Source organism: Sesamum indicum, linkage group LG9, assembly GCF_026168435.1.
Source record: "Sesamum indicum cultivar Baizhima isolate 11 linkage group LG9, ASM2616843v1, whole genome shotgun sequence".
NCBI lineage: Eukaryota > Viridiplantae > Streptophyta > Magnoliopsida > Lamiales > Pedaliaceae > Sesamum > Sesamum indicum.
The window spans coordinates 23,734,978-23,756,728 of NC_142665.1; the positions used below are offsets into that span (position 1 = coordinate 23,734,978).

The window sequence follows — 21,751 nt, forward strand, 5'->3', positions numbered from 1 at the left end:
GGAGCCCACACCTGGTGGTTCCACTTCCTCCGCCATGTGCAAACCACCACAACGGCCTCCGCCGCCGTGTCACAGTGGCCATTCACAGTGTTGCAGCGGTACCAGCACCTTACGCCGCCCATCCTCTTACCGGTGGATCCCATTTTGTCTGCACCGCAGTCTTGTACGTGGTGCGAGTGTACGTGATTGCAGGTGGACCCGCCTTTGTAGTTCAAAATTTAGTTGCCTGTGCATTCTCATGGCTTAGTCCTCAATCTGAAGATGTTCCTTTTATTCTTTTTCAGCAGTATGATGGAAAGAGGAAGCCTTCAACTGAGAGCCGAAATTTGTTCCCAAGTCAGTAAGTTCACGGGTTCTTGAGAACGATTCATTTTGACAGTAACGTGCAAGGATTTCTTTCCTCGTATTATCCCATTCTTGTTTTGTTCTGGATTAGTCGGCAACCTTTTGAAGGTCACACGACTAAACCCAGGCCCCTTTTACTTTGGGTGATTTGATTAAAATAGAATGTATTAAATTGTGATTAATATCATGGAAAAATCACATCATATACTTGGCTTGAGGCACTAATCACGAACCGACAAAAAATGAAGTAAACAAAACATAAAGGGTGATTAGCCACCCAAAGTAAAGATGGCCAAGGTTGATAAATTTGTCCGGGCATCCTTTCTTGTCTAACTTATCCAAAAATCCTTTGTAAGGAAGAATTTGTATAATGTATGTTGGCCATTGAATCATCAGTTTTATAGTGAACGGCATTTTTATACACTACAAATCTAGGTCCGGTATCAGTATACTAGACTGGATTAGACAACTTTTTAGATAATCTGTTTTCAGCTCAAAGGAAAAAGATAAAGGTACTTAATGAAATTTAATTTAGTTGGGAATGATTATCATGTGCCAAAAGAAACGAAAACAAGATGGAATGAATAGGATTTTATTCTCTTTACTTGGAAACTACAGTTCTCATATGCATGTTAAATAATTATATCATTCATCTGCTCTTCTCAGAAAACACTAAAATGAAGAATCACTTAGTGACTCTCTCTCTCTCTCACAGACCTTACCTTCACACAAAAATGAAGCAGAACAGAAAACAATGCAAAAGTTCGCCAAATCTATAGTATGTAAAAAAAAGCAGATGATTTGCAGCCAACGATGTATGGCGAAGTAATTGTAATCTGGAGTTAAATCCAAAAAGGGTCTAGTCACTCAGCTCAAGAATGCGGCCTATAATAACCATACACACTGTAAAATGTCTGAGCAAATGTTAGAGCCAGCAACACCACAGCAGCAAAAAAAGAGACAATCGACCAAGGATTATTGAAGTATTTGTGCCTCAAAGTAGCCCTCCAAGCATTCCACCTGTGATCATAGTACCGATTCACTTGCTCAGACAACCTCGAAAGAGAGCTGTCGTTAATATCAAAAACCACTTCTTGACATAGGCGATTGAAGAGGTCAGCAACCTCTGCATCACTCCCCAGCCAATTCTCAATAATCCCACAATAATGCAAGTAGCTCACGTCACCCGGTGAGTTGATCAAATTGTCCATGAAGATTACATATGAAGTTATGTCATTTGTGCAGTCCAAATGGCACTGCTCATATGCGATGAGGTTAAGGAAGAGCGACTTAGTACCATCGTGGATTAAGAGCCGAGGTATCTTGAGGATCCCATTCTTGAATTTTATGTCCCAGAATCTGTCAGTTTTCCTTCTCTTGAATTTGAGCCCTGCATCTTTCAGCTCGGTGACACAATGAATGAGTTGCTGCCGCCTCTTGTCCGCCACCCGGTTAGTGTGCGACCACCGTTTAATCCAAATTCGGGGTGTGGGTTTAGGCCCAGTGCGAATGGCTAACAGGCTGCGCCGGAAAACTTCAAGGCAGTGTAATCCACCCTGCTCTGTCAATGGATCAAAAGTGCTTGCATTTCCAAGAGATGACTCCAACTTGCTCCGGTCACTCTTTGTCAATGGTTCATCCGTCGGCATTAATGGATCGAAAAACCTTAGCGCCAGCCTGGCAACCATCCCTTTCTGGTCGGGATTACCAGACTGGATGCCAAATAGCCTGTCCAGTACAAAAAGGGGAATCTGATTCTCAAGCATGATCATGTCACGCTGGATGGAATGCATAGTACCACGCATAGCGAAAATCGGGTCGTTCCTCGAGTAACCTAACTGAGTGAATCCCCCGGCTGCACCACGAAAGAGCTCAAGAATGAAGCACGCATCCAACACCATCATTTCCACAAACTCATTGCTGCTGAGGCAGATCGGGCCTTCATAGCAGGCCCGAGCCTTTTCTTCCAGTTCTCTAACAGCATCAAGATAAAGCTCTATATCTTGATTAGTCCGCTTAAGTATATGGTGAAGGGCCCGCCATTTCTGCCGATCCATGTTGCGCAGTCGCTTCTTGCCGTGGTGATAAGGCCCTAAGGATACAACTTGAGGAATGTAGGCCTTGTCGTCGCAGTCCCGAAGGCAGTGGGGGATCCTATAGATGCAGAGTTTGGCCCATGCCCCTGCTGCATCGTCATGTTGTGCCTGATCAAGCTTTTCCTTGATGCTAACCACCCACTCAGACTCCACAGGCTTGGCCTGGCCCGACTCCTCAACCTGGCCCGTTTCTCCATCCTGGGCAGAGATTTGAATCGAGTTCGACGACAGTTGATTTTCTTGTCTATGAGCCTTGACCGTTTCCGGGAACTCAATGGATCTTGAATTTGTGGGACTTTGAGCATTTTGAAGCCCGGTTTCCACAGCTTGATTGAGCTTGAGGGTGATAAGGTACCAACTGAGAAGCTCTTTGTTGAAAACTGCAACCATTTTGAAATGATTGCGTGCTGTTTGGATTCTGGCTGTCTGTTTGTAGATAAAACTCTGGAAAGGGAATAAAATTCTTAACCTTTTAGCTTTACATTAAAGCTATGATGTTTTTGAATTGCGTCAATAGAGTAGTTTGTAAGGTAATCATTATGTAATGTGATGTTGAACTTGACCTAATCCACCAGGGCAGGCTGCCTGAGGCTGAGGCTGGACCCTTCTTGAAATTAACAGATCCCACACGTTTTATGCATTCAAGTTTATGAGTGTAAACACAATGATTTAGGTTATTTCAAAATTTTTAGCATTAATTATCATTAGCCTGCTGTAACTGAGATGTCAATGGATTAATCTAATCTATTCTTTTTGTTTTTCGACAAGCAAATGTTTAATCTAATCTACAACGGAAACGGGCGTGAACTTTCATAACTCTATACTAAATAATATACAATTGATGTGGCCTGAGTTCAGATTTAATGAGCTTGGCATGATAGGTACCATTTAGGACTTTGATTGTCTGTTCAAATTTTTTATTGCAAAATAATGTTATATTTCGTATAAATATTTTTTAAAACATATAATTGACGTAGATTTTGTAGAGGCAGAGATCCCAACTGTTTAATTGGTGGTGACAAATTTGTGTTTTGATGCAGGGATTAAAAACATATGAATGATAATTTGCACATGCTACTATTTATTACTATATATGTTTGTTATTTTTTTCAAATGTTGCAGGGTAAGAGAATGATTGAGGGCGTGTGGGGTTCATGTAATAGCTGGAAACCGAAATCTATCAAAATCTATATAAGCTAGTCATGCATGCATCATCCCTCCTACTAAATCCCCATTATCCACAAATCCCACGACAAAGATCAGAAATAAAGTCCCATACAACATGTGCAGACAATGACTCATTAAAATGTGCGACGTCGATTTTACATTATTTATTTATTTTTTAGTAAGTAGTATATATTGGAAAAGAGTCATGAAATTACAGTAAAATTTCAAACTGGCCACTGACAACATGTTGAGCAGTCCACTTGAGTACCTAAGAATCATAAAATTTGAAAGAAAAGATGCAAAAATCTTAAACTTGTTTTTGAGCCCAAAACAAGATTTCGCCAAAGCCTAAACTAGTCTCTTGTTTGATTAATGCTTGTCTGAAAACCTAGGAAGCTAATTTTGGGACCCCTCGAAATTTGCAAACGAGTTATCGGAAAGGCCTGTTTCGTTCCACGTAATGAAGCTTCTGCTCCCAATCGATTTCCTCCCATTAATTCAAAACAATTTGGACAGAAAGCAAGATAGATCATATGCACACTTGAAGCAGAACTGTATGATTTCTATTTGAAAACTTTTATGCATAAAACTTGGTAGAAAGTAAGTGCACATTCCACCAAGCAGTAAATATAACAGAACTAAGAGAAAACTCTAGTACAAAACGAGAAAACTAGTCAGCAAAAATGGAGGGAAAAGAATTGGATTAAGAAATACTTCATGGCACAAGACAGAAATTTATATGTATTTATCAACTGCTATTGTATATGTAACATATGCCTTCCAGTACTCATGAAGAAAGATGAGAAGTCCTGTCTTCATGGCTCTGAGCTTGTGACGCGGAAGGTTTGCCCATAACCACGATGAGTAATTCACAGAGTGGTACAAAATCTGAGATATTACTGATGAAAAAGTTTCTAATTATCTCCAGGATTCCTTGTAGAAAGACGGTCATCTAACACTTTTGCACTGTGCTTCCTCTTGCTACGGGAGCTGCGTTTTCTTCTTGACCCGCTCTTGGTTGGGCGCTTCTCCGTGCTCTCAGGAATAGTGACCACCTTTTCAGCAGAAGACGGGAGTTCAGGAGGAACATCTGGCCATGGAGTGCGTTTTGCCGGGACAGTGATATCTAATGGAGGATCAATTATCCATCTGTGTGGGGAAAAGAAATGTATTTAGCGAAGCTGATTATGCTCATGAACATGTGTATACAGTGTATAGGTACTGTTGCTCATAACCAAGTAGCACATTTAAAAATGATACTGTTGCTCATAAGATTAAAGACAACATGGGCTGGCTCAGATCCCACCTATCTTCCTTTAAACACCAGAACAGACCAAAGATGTCGATTTCACAGCCCTAGAAGTGTGCCACAGATGAAGTCTTACTATTCTGCTTGAGTGAAGTTTTACAAGTCATCGCATGAATTAAACTCAATGAATGTAACTATGAATGTAGTCATTTCTTCTAAAATATATAACTGGTGAAAAATTTACGAAGCTGACAAAGTCCACAGTCGACTTTATAGGGAGGTCAAAATGGTAACCCAAATAACTCAGCAAAAATTATAAAATTATCTGGCATCTCAATTCCTAGATTTCAGGAACCAGCCTCCAGAAAATTTGTCCGGTCAACATAAACTAGCACAAATAATTCGTCAATAAAAGGGAGCTTCATTGGCTTAACAGCTTCAACACAAGGCATATGGACTTCCAAATATTACAGCACTTCTCTGGTTAAGTCCAACTGATCCTTGCTTCCAGTTAAACATCAAAGAAAGGAACAGCCTGATACTAGCAGATCTAAAAGTTACTGCCTATCTCGAAACAACATTATGTATTCTGTCAATTTTCACGACAGAACAACAATTGCTTCATCAGTCCACAAAGGAGATGCTTAATATAAAATGTCTGATCTTCATAAATGGCTTATAACACCAGAGATTATGCATCATGAGGAAAAATCACAAGCAGTAATGTTTAAGATTCAGCTTTCGAAAAAATAAAACAACAAAACAAGCATTACCCAGGCAAATGAAATACATTATAAGGATTAGGTTTGTAAAGTGCCACAACATTTGAGATTCTGAAAGTAAATCACAGACGACTAACCTAGCAGGGAATTTGCTGTCAGCCCTTGCCTCTACACGTAGCCACCATAACAAAACTTTGCGTCCACAGCTACCAAGAGGCTCTACTACTGAAGTATCCTTTAACAAGGACAATGGACTTTCAACATCTTCCCCATCCCTATCAACATCTTCCCATTCCTTAACCCAAACTGGCTTCTCCAGTTTGTCCTCCCACACCAATCTTGAATTCAATACAAACCCAGCCCACTCCAGCTGCCTTGGCAGCACAACTGCCCTATCACCAATATACCTTGCACTCCTCTCCAAATACGGCAACGTATTGAAGGTGTGCCACCCCACCAAATGGTTCGAAGAATTACAAGCCGGACCTTGCACAGGCACCTCTGATTTCTTTTCATCTGTTTCATTATTATCTCTTTGGACCATCGATAATTCTCCTTCTTCAGAACCACCCGAATGTGCAAGAATTCCAACCGAAACTGCACCTACCCATTTCACATTCTGGATCTCATCAAACAACTCCAAAGTATGCATGTTGCTATCATCTGCAAACATCACAATCCCATCTAACCTCTGTTCTCTAACTATTCTGCAATTCAAACACCATGAAACATAAAAATTCTGTACTACTAACATCTTACTGTAAGAACTTTTACCCAAACTAATTCAGCATTAAAACAAAATCAATGATATATGGTTGGAAAACATATCAAGATACCTCAAAGCATGCAGTCTCATTCTTGATTCTAGTTTATGTCTGTCCTCCCACAAAACAGGCATTTTCCCATTGAATCCGATGTGGATTGTTCTCAATCCGGACTTGGCAATCAGGGAGGCGGTTTCATTGGTGGCCCCACCAGCTTCCACTACGATCCAAATGAGATCATAGGGCGCATTCATCAAAGAATGCATCACACCAGTGAGATGCAGCGTCTGGAAAGTACGAACATAAGTTGGCGTGATGGCAATCACAGTTCTAGGATTCTTAACCCCGTACAGAGACCTCTGCTCTGTCTGAACCGTCTCAATTATCCTGTGTGCTTTCATCACCTCCTCCGGATCCGGATGCGGCCACGGCCTTATTAGTATCCCATGCCTCCCCACCACCACTCTACTCCCACCGGTGCCGGCGGAAACATTCCTCTCCGGCGTCGACGTAACTCCGGAAGACGGCAACGTTGTTTGAAGGGCCGAGTATATAGTGGTGGCGGAAGGAGAGGAAGAAGTTGAGAAAAGGAGGAAAAACACGAGGCGAGAAAATCGAAAGCCCAGGACTAAGCTAATTAAACAGCAAAGCCCATGGAGGACTAGCCAAAAAATCGTCGCGGGCGATTTGATTGCTCCATCTACAGTGGCGTCCAGAGGCGAGGATGCGTTCCGGAAGCTGTTGCTCCGGCGGCCCTGCTGCTGCAACGCCGTCAGCTGCTTCATTCCGTCCTCTTTTTCTTCCGGGTTTCTTCTCTTCCTCCTCCGCCAACAACCCAACAACTGCTATTATTTACAAGACTCAAAATTGGGTGAGTAAAACAACCAAAAAGCGAAATGGGTGTCGGAGTGTCTTGGAAGAAACGGGGTTGGTTGGGAGATTAATGACGAGATTTCTTTAAGTTCACGATTCAATTGTTAGCTCACTGTCAGCTTCCATTTCCATTTCATCATCAGCTTCTTCAATTCCCCACAACAGATCAAAACCCCACGGAAATCGGGGGCGGAAAGGAAATATAAAATGTTGATTAGGAAAGGAAAAAGGGGGGAATTTGTAAAATTAAGTGAAAAATCGGACATGGGCGGAAGATAGGAGGAGAAGATCTAGGGTCAATTGGTTGCTGAATTCCACCTGTCAAAAGGCCAGGGGATGTGATGAAGGGTTAGTTTAGGCATTTCATTTTTGGGCTTAGTGTGTAAATAATAATGTTTGATTAATGATGATTGCCTGTGTTTTTATTAGGTTAAAAGTGATTAATCAGAGATTCAGATGAGTTGGGACATCAGATTTCTTTCATTCCTTACATATATAGAAAAAAAGGGGAAAACAAAAAAAATGAGCATAATAAGGGAAAATTGAATATATACCATAATGAAGTTAAAATAAATCGAATTTCATCCATTTATTATAAATTTATATTTTATCTCATTTTGTAGCTTGAATATATGCATCAACGCATATAAAGTCACATTATTTGTATGTTAGAACAATTTCTATACATTTTATAGATGTAAAATGATAATAATAATAAGGATGCAATATTTTCTAATAAAAATTTCAAATTGTCTCAACTTAATCAGCTGACATTCTAGAAATGTAGGAATACCTGTCTCATCATGTAAGAGGTGGTAGCTGCATAATTTGGACACTTACATAGTAAACAAGCAAGGGGCAAATTAGGAAACATATAATTTTAATGGTTGTAGTTAGGACTAATTTCCTTTATGGTCCATTAGATCTTCATACCACAGACCCCATTTGTTAATTTGGGATATCTTGTGTTTAAATAGCAATAATGGAATTCGTTTTCAGCCAATAAATACGTGTTCCCTAATTCCTTGATGAGGAAAGGCAGGAAGCATACTGTAAAAAGTATTATTCCCAATTCAATTCAAATTTATAATTTAATATCCACCAAATATATGTATATATATATATATATATTTTTGAATGTGTTCTCAATTCTTAATTATTGATCAAGAAACAATCGCCTCAAGAAAAAATTACTAGATTTTAATTGTGTCTAATCACAATTCTGATCTGCTTCCTATTTATATGATATGTGTATTATACTTATTATATAAAAAATTTAAATTTAATCGGATTTAATTTGTACAAACAACTTTTCAAATTTCAGTCTGGTTTAGTGTTTTCTTAGTTCTTGATTAAGGCCCAAAATTAAATTGAGGCCCAGAAAGGGAACGTGGCCCATTGGCAATTGCGACATCAGTTCAGTTGTACGTAGGTGATGTCCAACACAGACTCTTCTTTGGACTGGGACATGCTATGGCTCTCTTAATCTCAACTTCTCAGATCTCACGTTTCATTTCATATACTAAGTAGTAGGACCATACACCAATAATGGTTTAGTCTAGAGATAAAAATCGTGGTCTCGTGAATAAATTCGAGATTATTCTTCGAGTCTCATAAAATATGTGAGTCTTTGTCTCATTTAATGTGAGTTTATTGCAATATATACTTATTTCACTTAATGTCAGTTTATTGTACTGTGAATTTATTAATTGGATTGATGCATTTGTTAACTTATTAATATTGATGTAATATCTAATCACTATTTCTATCAAAAAATAGTAACACCATCCATCTATGCTCTTACCACTAAAAAAAAGATACTGTTAGCTACAATATTAGTGGCCATGATTAAAAATCATGATAAACGACTACAATTAACTTAATTAAATAAAATCGATAAAAAAAATTAATTTTTTCGTCATGAAAAAATTATTTGCTACGTCTAAGAGCCAAGACCAAAATATTTATCATGACTTTTAGCCACCTTCTTAAAAACCACAGCGAGCAATCATTGCGTAATCGTAGTCAATAACAATTTGCTACGACAAATGTTATTAACCAGACAATTACATGTAGCTAAATGTTATAATTCGTATAATATACAATGGATGTAGTGTAGTAGGAGTCTGGAAAACACCAACGAAAACGACTATGAATAGTTCATTTCTTACATTCTACTCCTTCTATCATAGAAGAGACGTTAGGTTTTATTTTTATTAAACGATAAAAAGACGTAACATATTTTTATCAAGATTGTCATTCTTTACAAAAATTAATAATTTTAAAAACTTGCAAAAATTTATGTAAAAAGTTTCACTATAAGATAATAATATACAGTCGTTCAACAACATCAATAATTTACTCGATAGTGGTGGAAGACGTGGAGATAAGGACATGAACATATTTTTTTAAAAAGAAAAAAGAAAAAAAAAGAATGAATAATAATAAACTCAACAAGGTTATTGCTAAAAAAGACAAAAGAACTAATGCTAAGGTATGTAGTATGAATGAGTTGGTGTACCTTTTGGAAAAGCAGTAATTAGCAAACAATCTAAGTTTTGCATTAGTAAGTAAAGAATAATTAAGGATGTCTTGTGGTCCAACTTTATTCTAAAAGCGTGTCCTACATACGTATAAGGGAACTTGCGGGGCGACTTTTGAAGTTGATAAAGCAAAGTGAATTACGTTACTTTGTGGACTTATGGTCGGAATTAACCGAAGTCGCAACTTGTCATGCTCCTCCAACTTTTCCCTCCGCCTCCGCCTGATGATGGAAGAACTCATCAATCTATCAATAATTGTTCACTCAAGGCCCTATACATATATATTCTTATGAAGCCAACAACGTGAAAAGTAATTAATTTGACTAAGGTTGTGGAGTGTGCAGTGGATTAAGTAGCGCAAATTCCGCAGAATAGTAGTGGCTAAAATTTTCAACACACTTATCATATCCATTCCAAGAAATAAATTAAATATTAAAAAATCGAGAGTTTGTATAGTATGATTCTCGTCGGAGTTTTGTCTGTTTAGGGGGCAAGAGTCGTTCTGGCAGTTTGAAATCCAGGGCGTCTCTTGTTGAAGGATGGCGACTGATCAGCTCTGTTTTCACCCAAATTCCAGGGAGGCAATACGACATTTGAGAATAAAGTTTCGTCGGAGGCATGCTCATTTAGTCACCTAACCCCACCTTCACCAAATTATATACTTACTCTTCCTATTATATCTTCCTGTAACCCAATCAGCTGTCATTAATTAGTTGACGAAATTCAAATTTCATAAGTTTGGTGTAATTACACGTAAATTTTATGTGGTTTGAAAAATTATATCTAATATTCTTAAAGTTTACTTCCATCTAATATGTAGGTCCCCAATTAGTCAAAATTTACTAAATTTGATGATATTAAAAAAATAATCAAATTTAATATTTACCCTCAACTGACTCAGTACCGACTTATCGCAGGCCAAATAATTTTTTTCGACTAAATTACCCTTACAATGTTGAAGATATTTCCTCCTCACATACATTAACGTGTGAAGATGTATAATGGTACAATTTATTCACAAAAAGAACTATTTGACTTGTAACTAATCAGTTACAAGTCAATTGTTATCCATCTTTCTTGTTAATATTAGCAAATTCGATGATTTTGACTAACGGATGAATTCCCTTGGTAGACAAAAGCAACCTCATGAGTATTAGATATAATTTTTCAAACCACATAGGGTATAATCACACCAAACCTCAAAAGAAAAAAATATAATTATTTGTATAAATATTTAATACTGGTAATTATAATTAATCATTAATAACTAAAGTTACATATAATTGTAATCGAGTCATTAAAATAAATCACATTTCTCCATATAACCGGCCAAAAGATGAGCCGGGTTTCTTCTAATAGTAGCGATTTGGTGTGATGGACGTTGATTGTTAGGTTTGAATTTGGAACAGTTTTGGAAAATAAAAACATTTTGCAGAATAGTATTTTGATGTGAACCGGGTTTTCATTGAATTAATAATCTTTCAACTACACAAAATCTATTAAATCCCCAATGACAACTTGTGAAACCCTACCAACATTTGTGTTTATATTATATAATAATTATTTTTTGAGTGTAATTGATTATATTTATTACATTACAAATCACAATAACTAATAATATAAATAATCAATATATGAATTACTACAATTGATAATGATTTATAATTGACCAACAATTATTATTAATAAAATAAATAATTAACTATTATAAAATAGACAAAAATCCTGTTGAATGCGAACCCTCCACTTTGCCATTAAATAAAAATTAATAAATTGAACTAGTTATTGGACGACAATTGAAACTTAAAATTATAGAGATATTAATAATTTTTTATAAAATAAAAAGATATTTATAATATTATCAAATATGGTAAAAATTGATATTAAGATAGGCAAAAAGAAAAAGAAGACTTGAGTCACGGGGATGTACTAGTTTAGTCGTCTGCCAAGAAGAATTTGGCAGTCAATAGTTTTAGTGAGTAAGCAAACAAGCAATGCTCCAAACTCATACATCGCTGATATGGGGAATCGGACGGCGCTGGGCCACATCTTTGACCTCATCTCTCTCTCCACAAAATTTCAAACGCTATGCCTCACCTCACTGTCCCTAGTGTTTGTTTTCCACGACTAATTCCACCTCTTTCTCCCCCCGCCAGAAAAGCTTTTCTTTTCTTTTTCTTTTTTAATTATTATTATTATATTTATCATACAAATATTTCCATATTACAAACTATATTGAAATTTATAAATTATAATAAAATACAAAATCTCAAGTTTTAATCATTAAAGGTTTTTTTTTCAGAAAAGAAATAGTGATGTAGAATGTTAGCAAGTCGCGAGATGTCCCACCTTCTTCTGAATTTTTGCTAGCTCGAATTATGGAGTTTTGATCGCTAAGATTTTGGTTAGGTGTGAGATTTGACTAAATGGTGGTAGAGAATAGAGATGAAGCAAAATGTCTGTAACAACAGTGAGGGGCCGAATGGGTGTAAATGATTTGGATCGAGATTGTAAATGAAGTTAGAGATTTAAGTTGGAGACGGAGTCCCCTCAACAATCTTAGTTCGAACAGTACGGGTTAACCTTTAAAATTGTGATGAAAAAATAAAATTGGATAAATAAGACGTTTTGAATCTTATAATTTTTTTTAAAAATAAATTAATTTTCTAACTTTTGTTTTTAAAATCTTATAAGTTATATAAAATTAATATGTTATAAAACAAAAGCATCCTTATTCATATACTTATACAATCTCTTTTTCACACACACTCTCCTCACTCTCTCTAGGATTTAATTTTTTAATATTTGAAAAAGAGAAACTACTTCATTATTTAATAATAAATTATTATAGTTAAATAAAAATAAGATTGATACTGATATTATATTTATTAAAAAATATAAATTCAAAATATTATAAATTATATGATTAGAAATAATCATTATATTAACAAAGAAATATCAATTATGTATCTATATTAATATTCGACTAGCATGAATGTATATATATTATTTTTATTCAAAAGTTTAGGTAATAATTCATCATCTTTTTTTGTTATTGTAAAAAAATTATCTATTAAATTTTTATTTAAAATTAAACTAATGTGTACTATTTATGAAAGTTTAAAATAAAATATGTCAAGAAATAACAACTTATTTGACTTTAATGGCATCATGCTTTTTTTAGTCATTTTACAAATTAAAGACCTTATTATACCAAATACCCTAACATTTTATAAGATGTGAAAACATCTTATTTTATCCAAACACTTTAGGAACTTATTTTTAAAATAAAATCCAACATCTCATTATATGTGGAGGGCACAACTGGATAAGTGGTTAGATAATTCAGAAAAAATTGGCACACGTGTAATTTTCGACATAAATTTTAAAAGTACTCGGAAAATTCACAAGAAAATCCTAAATCGAACTCAATTTAATCATTTTGCAAACTTACAGGACTAATCAGTTAATGGACATACTTACATAAATAAATTTGATAGAGTATAAAATTAAAGAACGAGAAAAATAATTTTTCCTTTTTAATTTCTTAATAAAGTTGTTTTATTATGAGTTAAGAAATTAATTATATATGTTTGTTCCTCGACAATATCTAATACGTTCCTTTATTATTATAAATAAAATAAAAATAAGTGGGTTCTTCATATTTTACTTAAAACTTATAGTTTTTTCGCAAAGATTTATATCAGTGCTAAAATTATCTTGAGTTAATTAAATAACAAAAAATTTAAGCAAAATAACAACGACCATACAATAATATTTTTTTGTTATTTTTTAAAATCATAAATCTTCAATTATAGTCCAACAATATGAAATGCAACCACCCATTCTCCTAACACCTTTGATTTCTAATCTAACTTTTCATTTTATCTTATATTTTAAGTTTACAACAACTATATATTTAAAAGGGTAAATAAAAAGAAACATAAATTTGGATATATATATATATATATATATATATGCTAATATAGAAATGAGAGGATCTAAATATTTATAAATGGTGGTTAATAAGATATCCACATTAATTTTTCGTGAGATAAAAAATGCTCTTAAACTAATATGATAACTAACTGATTCAATTTTTCAAATTTTATATTAATTATAAATTATTTTTTTCCTTTTTATTTTAATATAATATATTAATTGATATATTTTATTTTAATTTATAATATATTTTAAAATATAAAAAATTATTCATTATATACCTATAAAAACAGCTTGGTGGTAATGAAAAAACACACACATGAAACACCAATCTCCCTAAAGAGGGTGGACCAATCTTATTCGCACCTAAATTTGACGAGGCAGAGATGTTAAGATTAAAGTGACTGGTCAGTCACCTACTGTTTACTTTGCCATCCTCCACCCTTTTTCTCTTTAACCATTTTGACCCTTTTATTACTCCCACTCCCCCTCCCCCTCCCCCTCCCCCGCCCACCATTCCTTCTTCTATGGATTCATCATCCTCCTATCATACCCTCCTCTCATAGAATTACTCCGGCTACCGGCCATGGCCGTCGACCTCATCATGAACTACCGCAGCAACAGCTTTTCTTCACCCTCCGAAGAAGGTACCGCCGCCGAAGAAGCTGCTTCTGGTCTCCAGACTGTGGAAAAGCTCATCAGGTTGTTGTCTTCTTCAGACGATGGACAACGGAAATCCTCCGCCAAAATGGAGACGGATTATGTGGCGGTGGCGGATGCGGCTGTGAACAAGTTCAAGAGGGTGATTTCTCTGCTGGGTCGGACCCGAACAGGGCACGCCCGGTTCAGGAGAGCCCCTGTGGCGACTTCTCCGCCGCCGTCGTCTTCTTCGTCTCCCAATTCTGTACTTCCCAACACTTCTACTGATAACTCTACTAAAATCTACTGCCCCACTCCAATTCAACAAGTCCCTCCTCCCGATTACCATCATAAGCTGGAGAATTTGAAAGAATCGGGTTCGAAGACGATCAGCTTCTCTTACTCGCCGGTGATTTCTCGCGCGAACTCGTTTATGTCGTCGTTGACTGGCGCTGACACGGAAATCAGCAAGCAGCAGCAGCAGCCGTCTTCTTCCTCGGCTTTTCAGATAATCAGCACTCTTTCTCAGGTCTCGAATTCTGCCGGAAAGCCTCCTCTTTCGACTTCATCTTCGTTTAAGAGGAAGTGCGCTTCGTCGGAGAACGGCGTCTCCGGCAAGTGCAGCGGCTCCACCAGCCGCTGCCACTGTTCCAAGAGAAGGTTAAATTCATACTTATTTAGGGCACTCTTTCTTGATTTCTTGCAATGTTCCATTTATCTGATTATTCTTAATTAAGCGTAGCTCGTGATTTCGATGGTTTCAGGAAACTGAGACTAAAGAGGGTGATTAGGGTTCCGGCAATCAGCATGAAGATGGCTGACATCCCACCTGATGATTACTCGTGGAGAAAGTACGGCCAGAAGCCCATCAAAGGTTCCCCACATCCTAGGTAATCTATACATAAATCTTGTACTAATTTACCCTAATTGTAATTAGTTGAATATGATGATTTTGGACAACTTTAATGCAGTAGAAACTTTTAACTTAAATTAGGTTTGGCTGAACCTAAATCAATTATATAGCAAATACAAAATAATTGTTTATGATTGGTGTATAGTTCAAGAAGAGTAACCAATCACTTGACAAATATATTACATTTATTTTATAATTAATTTGGTCCAATCGAACCTGATTTAAATAAGAATTTTTAGTTCAACTTAATTTGTTTTTGACTGCCCTATTGATACGACCACAAAGACATACCGTTATGCCTAAGGTGGACGGCCGTGTAATTGATGATTCTTGTCGAACTGAATGTTAAATATAGAACAGATATACTTATAATTATGTAAGGATTCCAACTAGAAGCATCGGCCATCACATATATACAGAATACACTATGTTGAAGTAATTAAGGAGCAAAGCTAATTGTGGGCATGTGACGGTACGTGCATGCAACAGGGGTTACTACAAGTGCAGTAGTGTGAGAGGCTGCCCAGCTAGAAAACACGTAGAGAGGGCTGTGGATGATCCCACGATGCTCATTGTGACCTACGAAGGAGAGCACAATCACGCCATCTCCGTCAACGCAGAAACACCTAGTACCTTGATTTTAGAGTCTTCCTAGATAAATACTTCATTAATGGATGTATCTTAATTATTAGGAGCAGACAGTACTAATTAATTACGTGGAGTTCATAGTATCGCTCTGTCTATCTCGAAGGAGATAAGGTTACTTAATTTGTTGAGTTGTTTTGTTCCTTGTACAACGCTGGATTGAATTCCCTGTTTTTCTTCCTTTCTTTAATCGTTCTACGCCAATGTGAACTATCAAAGAAAAGAAAAGCGCATATACATACTATATATATATATATGTGTGTGTGTGTGTGGTGGATTTGGTGTGTTTTGGCATATTTCTAAAGCCAAAATTAAGGTGGGGATTATATGATCATATCCAAGTTTTTTGTCAGTTATTATATTGAAGTTTGCTTTTGCTTTTAGCTCTTTGTCCTTTGTTTTTTTTCTTTTGTCTGATTCCATCTTTTGGGGATTTGAATTGGCTCAAATCTCGACAGATTTCTGGTCTTAATTCTGAGAATTCCCTAATCTTGGGATTTAAAGTTGTCGGTCAGCTGGCCCTCTGACTACTACAATGTTAGTGAGTTAGAAAATTTCTGACATGTTTTTTTCTTTCATTATTATAGTGGGAGTTATGATAATAGATTTAAATCAGGATTTTTTTTATAAGTAAATTTATTTATTTTTCCGCTTTTGAATTGAGCAAAAGAAAATAGGGATAATAACATTTTCCTCCATTGAGATTTAGTATAATTACAAGTAAATTTCATGTGGTTTGAAAAATTATATTTAGTACCACTAAGGCTTGTCCCGTCAAATAATTAAATTTCCCTATTAATCAAAATTCATCAAATTTACTAATGTTAAAAAATATATATATTTATCCATATTAACTTATTACTGATTTATTACAAATTAAATAAATTTTTTTGACCAAATTACCTCGTACGTGTGCATGCATTAATGCATGTGGGAGGTATATTTTCACCATTATAAGGGTAATTTAGTCGAAAATTTTATTTGACTTGTAATAAGTTGATTGTAGATAAATATAATTTTCATTCAATTTTTTGTTAATATCAGTAAATTTAATAATTTTTTTTATGAACAGATAAACTTATTAATTATAGTGAAGCAAACATCAAGAATGTAAAATATAAATTTTCAAATCACAAAAAATTTAGATATAATTATATCAAATTTTAGAAAAAAAAACTATAATTATTCAAAAAAAAAAGAAAAAAAAGAGAGAGTAGGAAAACAAAATGAAGTAGTGAAAGAAAAGCACATGGTCAAAGCTAATGATGAGATTTAGGAGGGTTGGGGAAGAAAATTATCAGTGGAGAAAGACGTTGGCAGTTGGGACGGCCGAATGCTCTTAAAGTTACTGAGCGTATGTGTGTGTAATTTGGTTGGGTTAATTTGAGTGGAAAAGTGTGAGGTGAGTATATGGAAAAATCATATTTGCTTGAAATCAATTAATTAAATAATATATATGATATATCTATTATGTAATTAATTATTTTTTAAAATTATATAACAAATGTATTATACTTAATATAAATTAATTTGAATTTAATCAACCTTAATTCGAATTAAAATTTTTCAAAGTATGGTTGGCGTAAAGGGCATTTAACTTCAGCCCCAACCTTTTCTTTATGTGGAAAAATGAAGTATTGCTAAGTCAAAATGTGCAGCTGTTTGATTGATGAGTCGTAGCTCGCAAGGGCCCTACGCTCTCTTTTAACCCTATTGCTGTCCGAGTATGAGAATGTTGACAAGATTTGTCTTGGTTATTAATAGATTGGAATAGGCAATTACTTACTCCAATTAAATCCACATAGACATTTTATTCTTAATATCCGATCTAAGTTCGAGTTAGAATTTTCTCGTGCAAATGTTGTTTATAACTATAATTACAGGTTTGGAATGTCGGTTCGAATTAGACATCATTGTAATAAATGTAAGATTATTACTTGTATGTAATTCAGGGGTTGAGGGTATTTATATGTATAGGTTATCTGACTCAATCATATTAGAGTGACGCGAACAACTGAAGATCGTTGATCCAGAATATATTGGATGACATAATACGGGATGGGGTTTGAAAGGTCCTATTTTGTTCTAACAAAAAAACGTGGATCTTGAAGTGTTTAATTATTATATTATTTCTTTTGTGATATTTTTATATTTTTTCAAAGTTAAGGAGGTGGAACGTACACAATATGCTATATTTTGAGTTGATCCACTTTTTTTCTTATAATAATTTAAAAAATTATCTGACTAAATTCATCGTGACTATGCCCAATTAATACACACTCCACATTTTTTGGTCCAAAACTCGTTGGATACATTTTAAAATCTTGGTCACCGCAACCTCATTAACACACTACAAATCCAAGCTTCGTTTACATGAATGGATTTATATTTGAACAACAAACTCGAAAAAATAATTTTAAATTACTTTATATTAAATCAATTTAAAATTTAATTCAAAATAAAAATTAACCGATCTGAATTTTTCTTAACATAAAATTCTTCAAACAACTACAAAGAATTGTTATTGTTAATGAATCTGAAATTTTTAACTTTCTAACCATCAATTCAAACGCAACATAAGAGGAAAACATAATAGCTTATAGTTCTGTGGAGGAAAATAAAACTAATGTTTTCAAAATCAAATTTCGGACAAACATAGATCTAGTGGGACTGTCTCGTGTTTTTCAATTGAACTAACATATAAGAAATTCTTTATATCAGAATTTATCAGTGGGTTATTTTTTATAAAAGCTACTAATTATATTATCCTATATATTAAAATAATTAAAACTAATTACAATCATTAACTTTTTCGCATCAAAGAATACATTAAAAGACAACAAACATAAACTTAGAAGTAGATGGATGTAAAATACCCACAAATAAATAGGATTTCGGATTCAAACTCTTTTATTGAAATAATAAATGTTGGGGCCCATCCCATTTATTTATAAACAATAAAACATGTTGGGGCAACCCGGTCATGCCCAGTCTTCACATATCGGACTTGGGCCGGTTTTATACATCGACTCATGTTCGGATTATTTGAATTTGTTCAAGTGTTTGGGCTCAGAACTCGGGCTTGTGTTTGAACATTTAGATCAAATAAGAGCTGATTTTATTCTTTTTTTGGGGGGTTTATTAATATCGTGTTTGGCTAAACCTTTTTGCAAGATCTTGTAAGTTTGTATATCTTATGGGATATTTTAAATTTATAAGAAGTTCATGAGCTCACCCAAACACCCACCAAGTTCTTGAAATATTCATGAATTTTATAACATGTTAGCAAGGACAATTTTTTTGCCATTAATTTCGTTAGAATTAACATGAATTTTCAACATTTTATAAAATTTCAAACATCTTACAAAATAATTTAAAAAACTTATAAAAATTCATGAAAAGATCATAAAATGCAGGTATATTCTCCACAAGTGGGGTGGAATAATGTCGGATCGGGAAGAAGTTAAAAGTGCAACGTCTGAAGTTTGTTTGTAAGGGTAGGATGGGTTGGAAGGGTATGAACCTTAGCCACAGAGAAGTGAGGATAAGAGCATTACTGTAACGTCCGTACGTAGGGCTGCTTGACTCTTTTGGTCTGACACGTGAGGGACCATTGTTTGTGTTTGCTTTTGTGATTGAAGGACAGTACTATACCCTTTTTGCCATGTGAGACAAGTTTTGGGGTCAACTTGACTTTGGCACCATATACCACACTTGTAAATGAAAACTCAACTCAAAAAACACAATTGGGCTACAGAAATTGTATAATGTTAAGACCAAATAATTGAAGATTGGATTTTCTATTACATCTTCTGCCTCATTTTATATATATACACAATCATTGTTAGTGGTATTGGATCCAGAATTAAGGTTGATGAATGATGGGTGTGGATCATTCAAGATTAATCAGCTCGGTATAATACGACACTAATTATAAGTGTGATAAAGCTTAAAAGCAAGATATCGCACCTAATAGCAGTAACAAATGATCCGAAGTTGAATGGTCCACAGGATTAAGAGGGTGTATCACTAAACTTATATGTGTCTTATAATAAAAAGGGTCTAAATTACACTTAAACCCCTTCTAAAAATGTAAAATTACACTTACACCCCTTTCAAAAATTTATTGTTTACACCCGATCCCTTTTTATTAGTTTTTGTATAAAAATTCTGACATTAGTAAAAAAATGCGCATTAGTTAGGAATTACGTCTTGCATGTGTAATTTTAAATTAATTATATAATTACAAGGTCGGGGTCCCAATCACGATTACGACCACGACCAGAAACATGGCCAATTGTGTTTATGCAACCTTTTATTGTATTTATAGAATGAAATGAAATAAAGAATTTCCAATTTTATATATTTATGGAATGTGAAAATATCAAATAATAAAAATTAAATTACGTCAACACAGGAGTAGGACCCAATGCAATAATGTTGGATGCGGGAGAGAACTGAGTAAGATGCAATTATGAGTGTTAATAAACCTCACCAAAAAACCCTCCAACTTCAACTGCATTACTCTCTCTACCACATTTATGGCCTCATTTTGGAGGAAAATTTAATTTTAGGACAGAATGTGAAGTCCATGTCCCCAAAGTTATTATTACTACTATGCCCTCAACTGTCGGCTTCTTCAGCACCAATCAACACTTAGATATTATGAGCCAGAGAATATTGCTCCCACACCAAATTTTAGCCCCAATTTTGGGGTTTTACTAAATTCAAACTAATTAATTAAATAACGAGTGTATCATATTTATTATTTTATTTATCATAAAGAAAATAATCAATTACATAACTAAGAAAGTGTTTGATTTTTTTTTAAATAATTTATAAACTTTCAAAATAAGATATTTTTTTTGTCGTATAAGCCCTTTAAAAGAAAAGTTCACATATCTAATTTTTTTTCAAAATGTCTTATAAGCTCTGTAAGATATGTCGTTAGACAAAAATATCTTTAATTCCACCCACAAACACAGACTCTCTCTTACTCACAAATACACATACTCTTTCTCTTTTTTGAATTTTAAAGAATTTTATTGTTTTTATTTTTTATTTTTGCATTTGAAAAAGAAAAAATGCTTCACTTTTTAGTAATAAACTATTATAGTTAAATATTAAAAAAGAATTACTATTGATATAAATTCAAAATATTGTAAAGGGTGAAATACACTTTGCCCCCTGAACTATTCTTGATGTAACACTTATCCCCTAAACTAACAAATGTAACACTTACCCCTTATAATTAAATTTTTGGACAATCTTGCCCTTGTATTATATATATAGTTCAAAGAATTTTTTTTCTAATAATTTTATATTTTAAGTTTAATTAAAATTTTCTCAATTGAAAAAAGTATCTAATAATGAAGTAATAAAAAATTAGTAAATTAAATAGCATAAATGTTCTTATTATATTTTACGTACTCAAAGTTAAGTAATGAAGTAGTACAAAAAATACACAAATAATTTCATAAAAAGATTTTAGTAATTTTATAATAAAATTAAATTATTAACTATTTTTTCTTTTAGATAAAATGAATAATTAAATGATTTTTTGAATATATTTTATTTAAAAAATATGATAAAATATTTAAATTTAATCATTTTTTTCGTAAAAACACTTAAGTTTTGGTTAAGCATATATATTTTCAATTTCTTTTTAAAGAATGTGAGAATTGTTGATTATATTATTTATTGTGTATCTACTTTATACTCCACTTATAACTTACATTCTTCTCTTATTAAAAAAATTAATTTGTAATAATATGTGAAAACATCTTATAAACTATGACATTTTATTAAATCCAAACGGTTTAAGAACTAATTTTAAAAATAAGATCCAACATT

At 34.1% G+C, this 21,751-nt stretch overlaps 3 protein-coding genes and 1 long non-coding RNA gene across 4 annotated transcripts; 2 read left to right on the forward strand and 2 right to left on the reverse strand.

Moving 5' to 3' along the window:
- Positions 1-51: 51 nt before the first annotated feature.
- On the forward strand, positions 52-548 carry LOC148787013 (uncharacterized). Its single transcript, XR_016067463.1, has 2 exons — positions 52-192; positions 285-548. It is a non-coding gene; the product is annotated as an uncharacterized LOC148787013 (long non-coding RNA).
- A 373-nt stretch (positions 549-921) lies between these two features.
- On the reverse strand, positions 922-3,037 carry LOC105177592 (transmembrane protein, putative (DUF247)). Its single transcript, XM_011100798.3, has one exon. It carries the CDS (start codon positions 2,829-2,831, stop codon positions 1,218-1,220), a length of 1,614 nt encoding a protein of 537 aa, XP_011099100.1. The 5' UTR covers positions 2,832-3,037; the 3' UTR covers positions 922-1,217.
- A 1,255-nt stretch (positions 3,038-4,292) lies between these two features.
- Positions 4,293-7,495, reverse strand: LOC105177593 (beta-1,4-xylosyltransferase IRX14). The gene is made up of 3 exons (XM_011100800.3): positions 6,416-7,495; positions 5,717-6,286; positions 4,293-4,757 (listed from the first exon to the last, which is right to left on the reverse strand). Exons 1-3 carry the CDS (start codon positions 7,126-7,128, stop codon positions 4,523-4,525), a joined length of 1,518 nt encoding a protein of 505 aa, XP_011099102.1. The 5' UTR covers positions 7,129-7,495; the 3' UTR covers positions 4,293-4,522.
- A 6,540-nt stretch (positions 7,496-14,035) lies between these two features.
- On the forward strand, positions 14,036-16,088 carry LOC105177653 (putative WRKY transcription factor 7). The gene is made up of 3 exons (XM_011100875.3): positions 14,036-15,000; positions 15,105-15,230; positions 15,743-16,088. Exons 1-3 carry the CDS (start codon positions 14,288-14,290, stop codon positions 15,906-15,908), a joined length of 1,005 nt encoding a protein of 334 aa, XP_011099177.2. The 5' UTR covers positions 14,036-14,287; the 3' UTR covers positions 15,909-16,088.
- Positions 16,089-21,751: the final 5,663 nt, after the last annotated feature.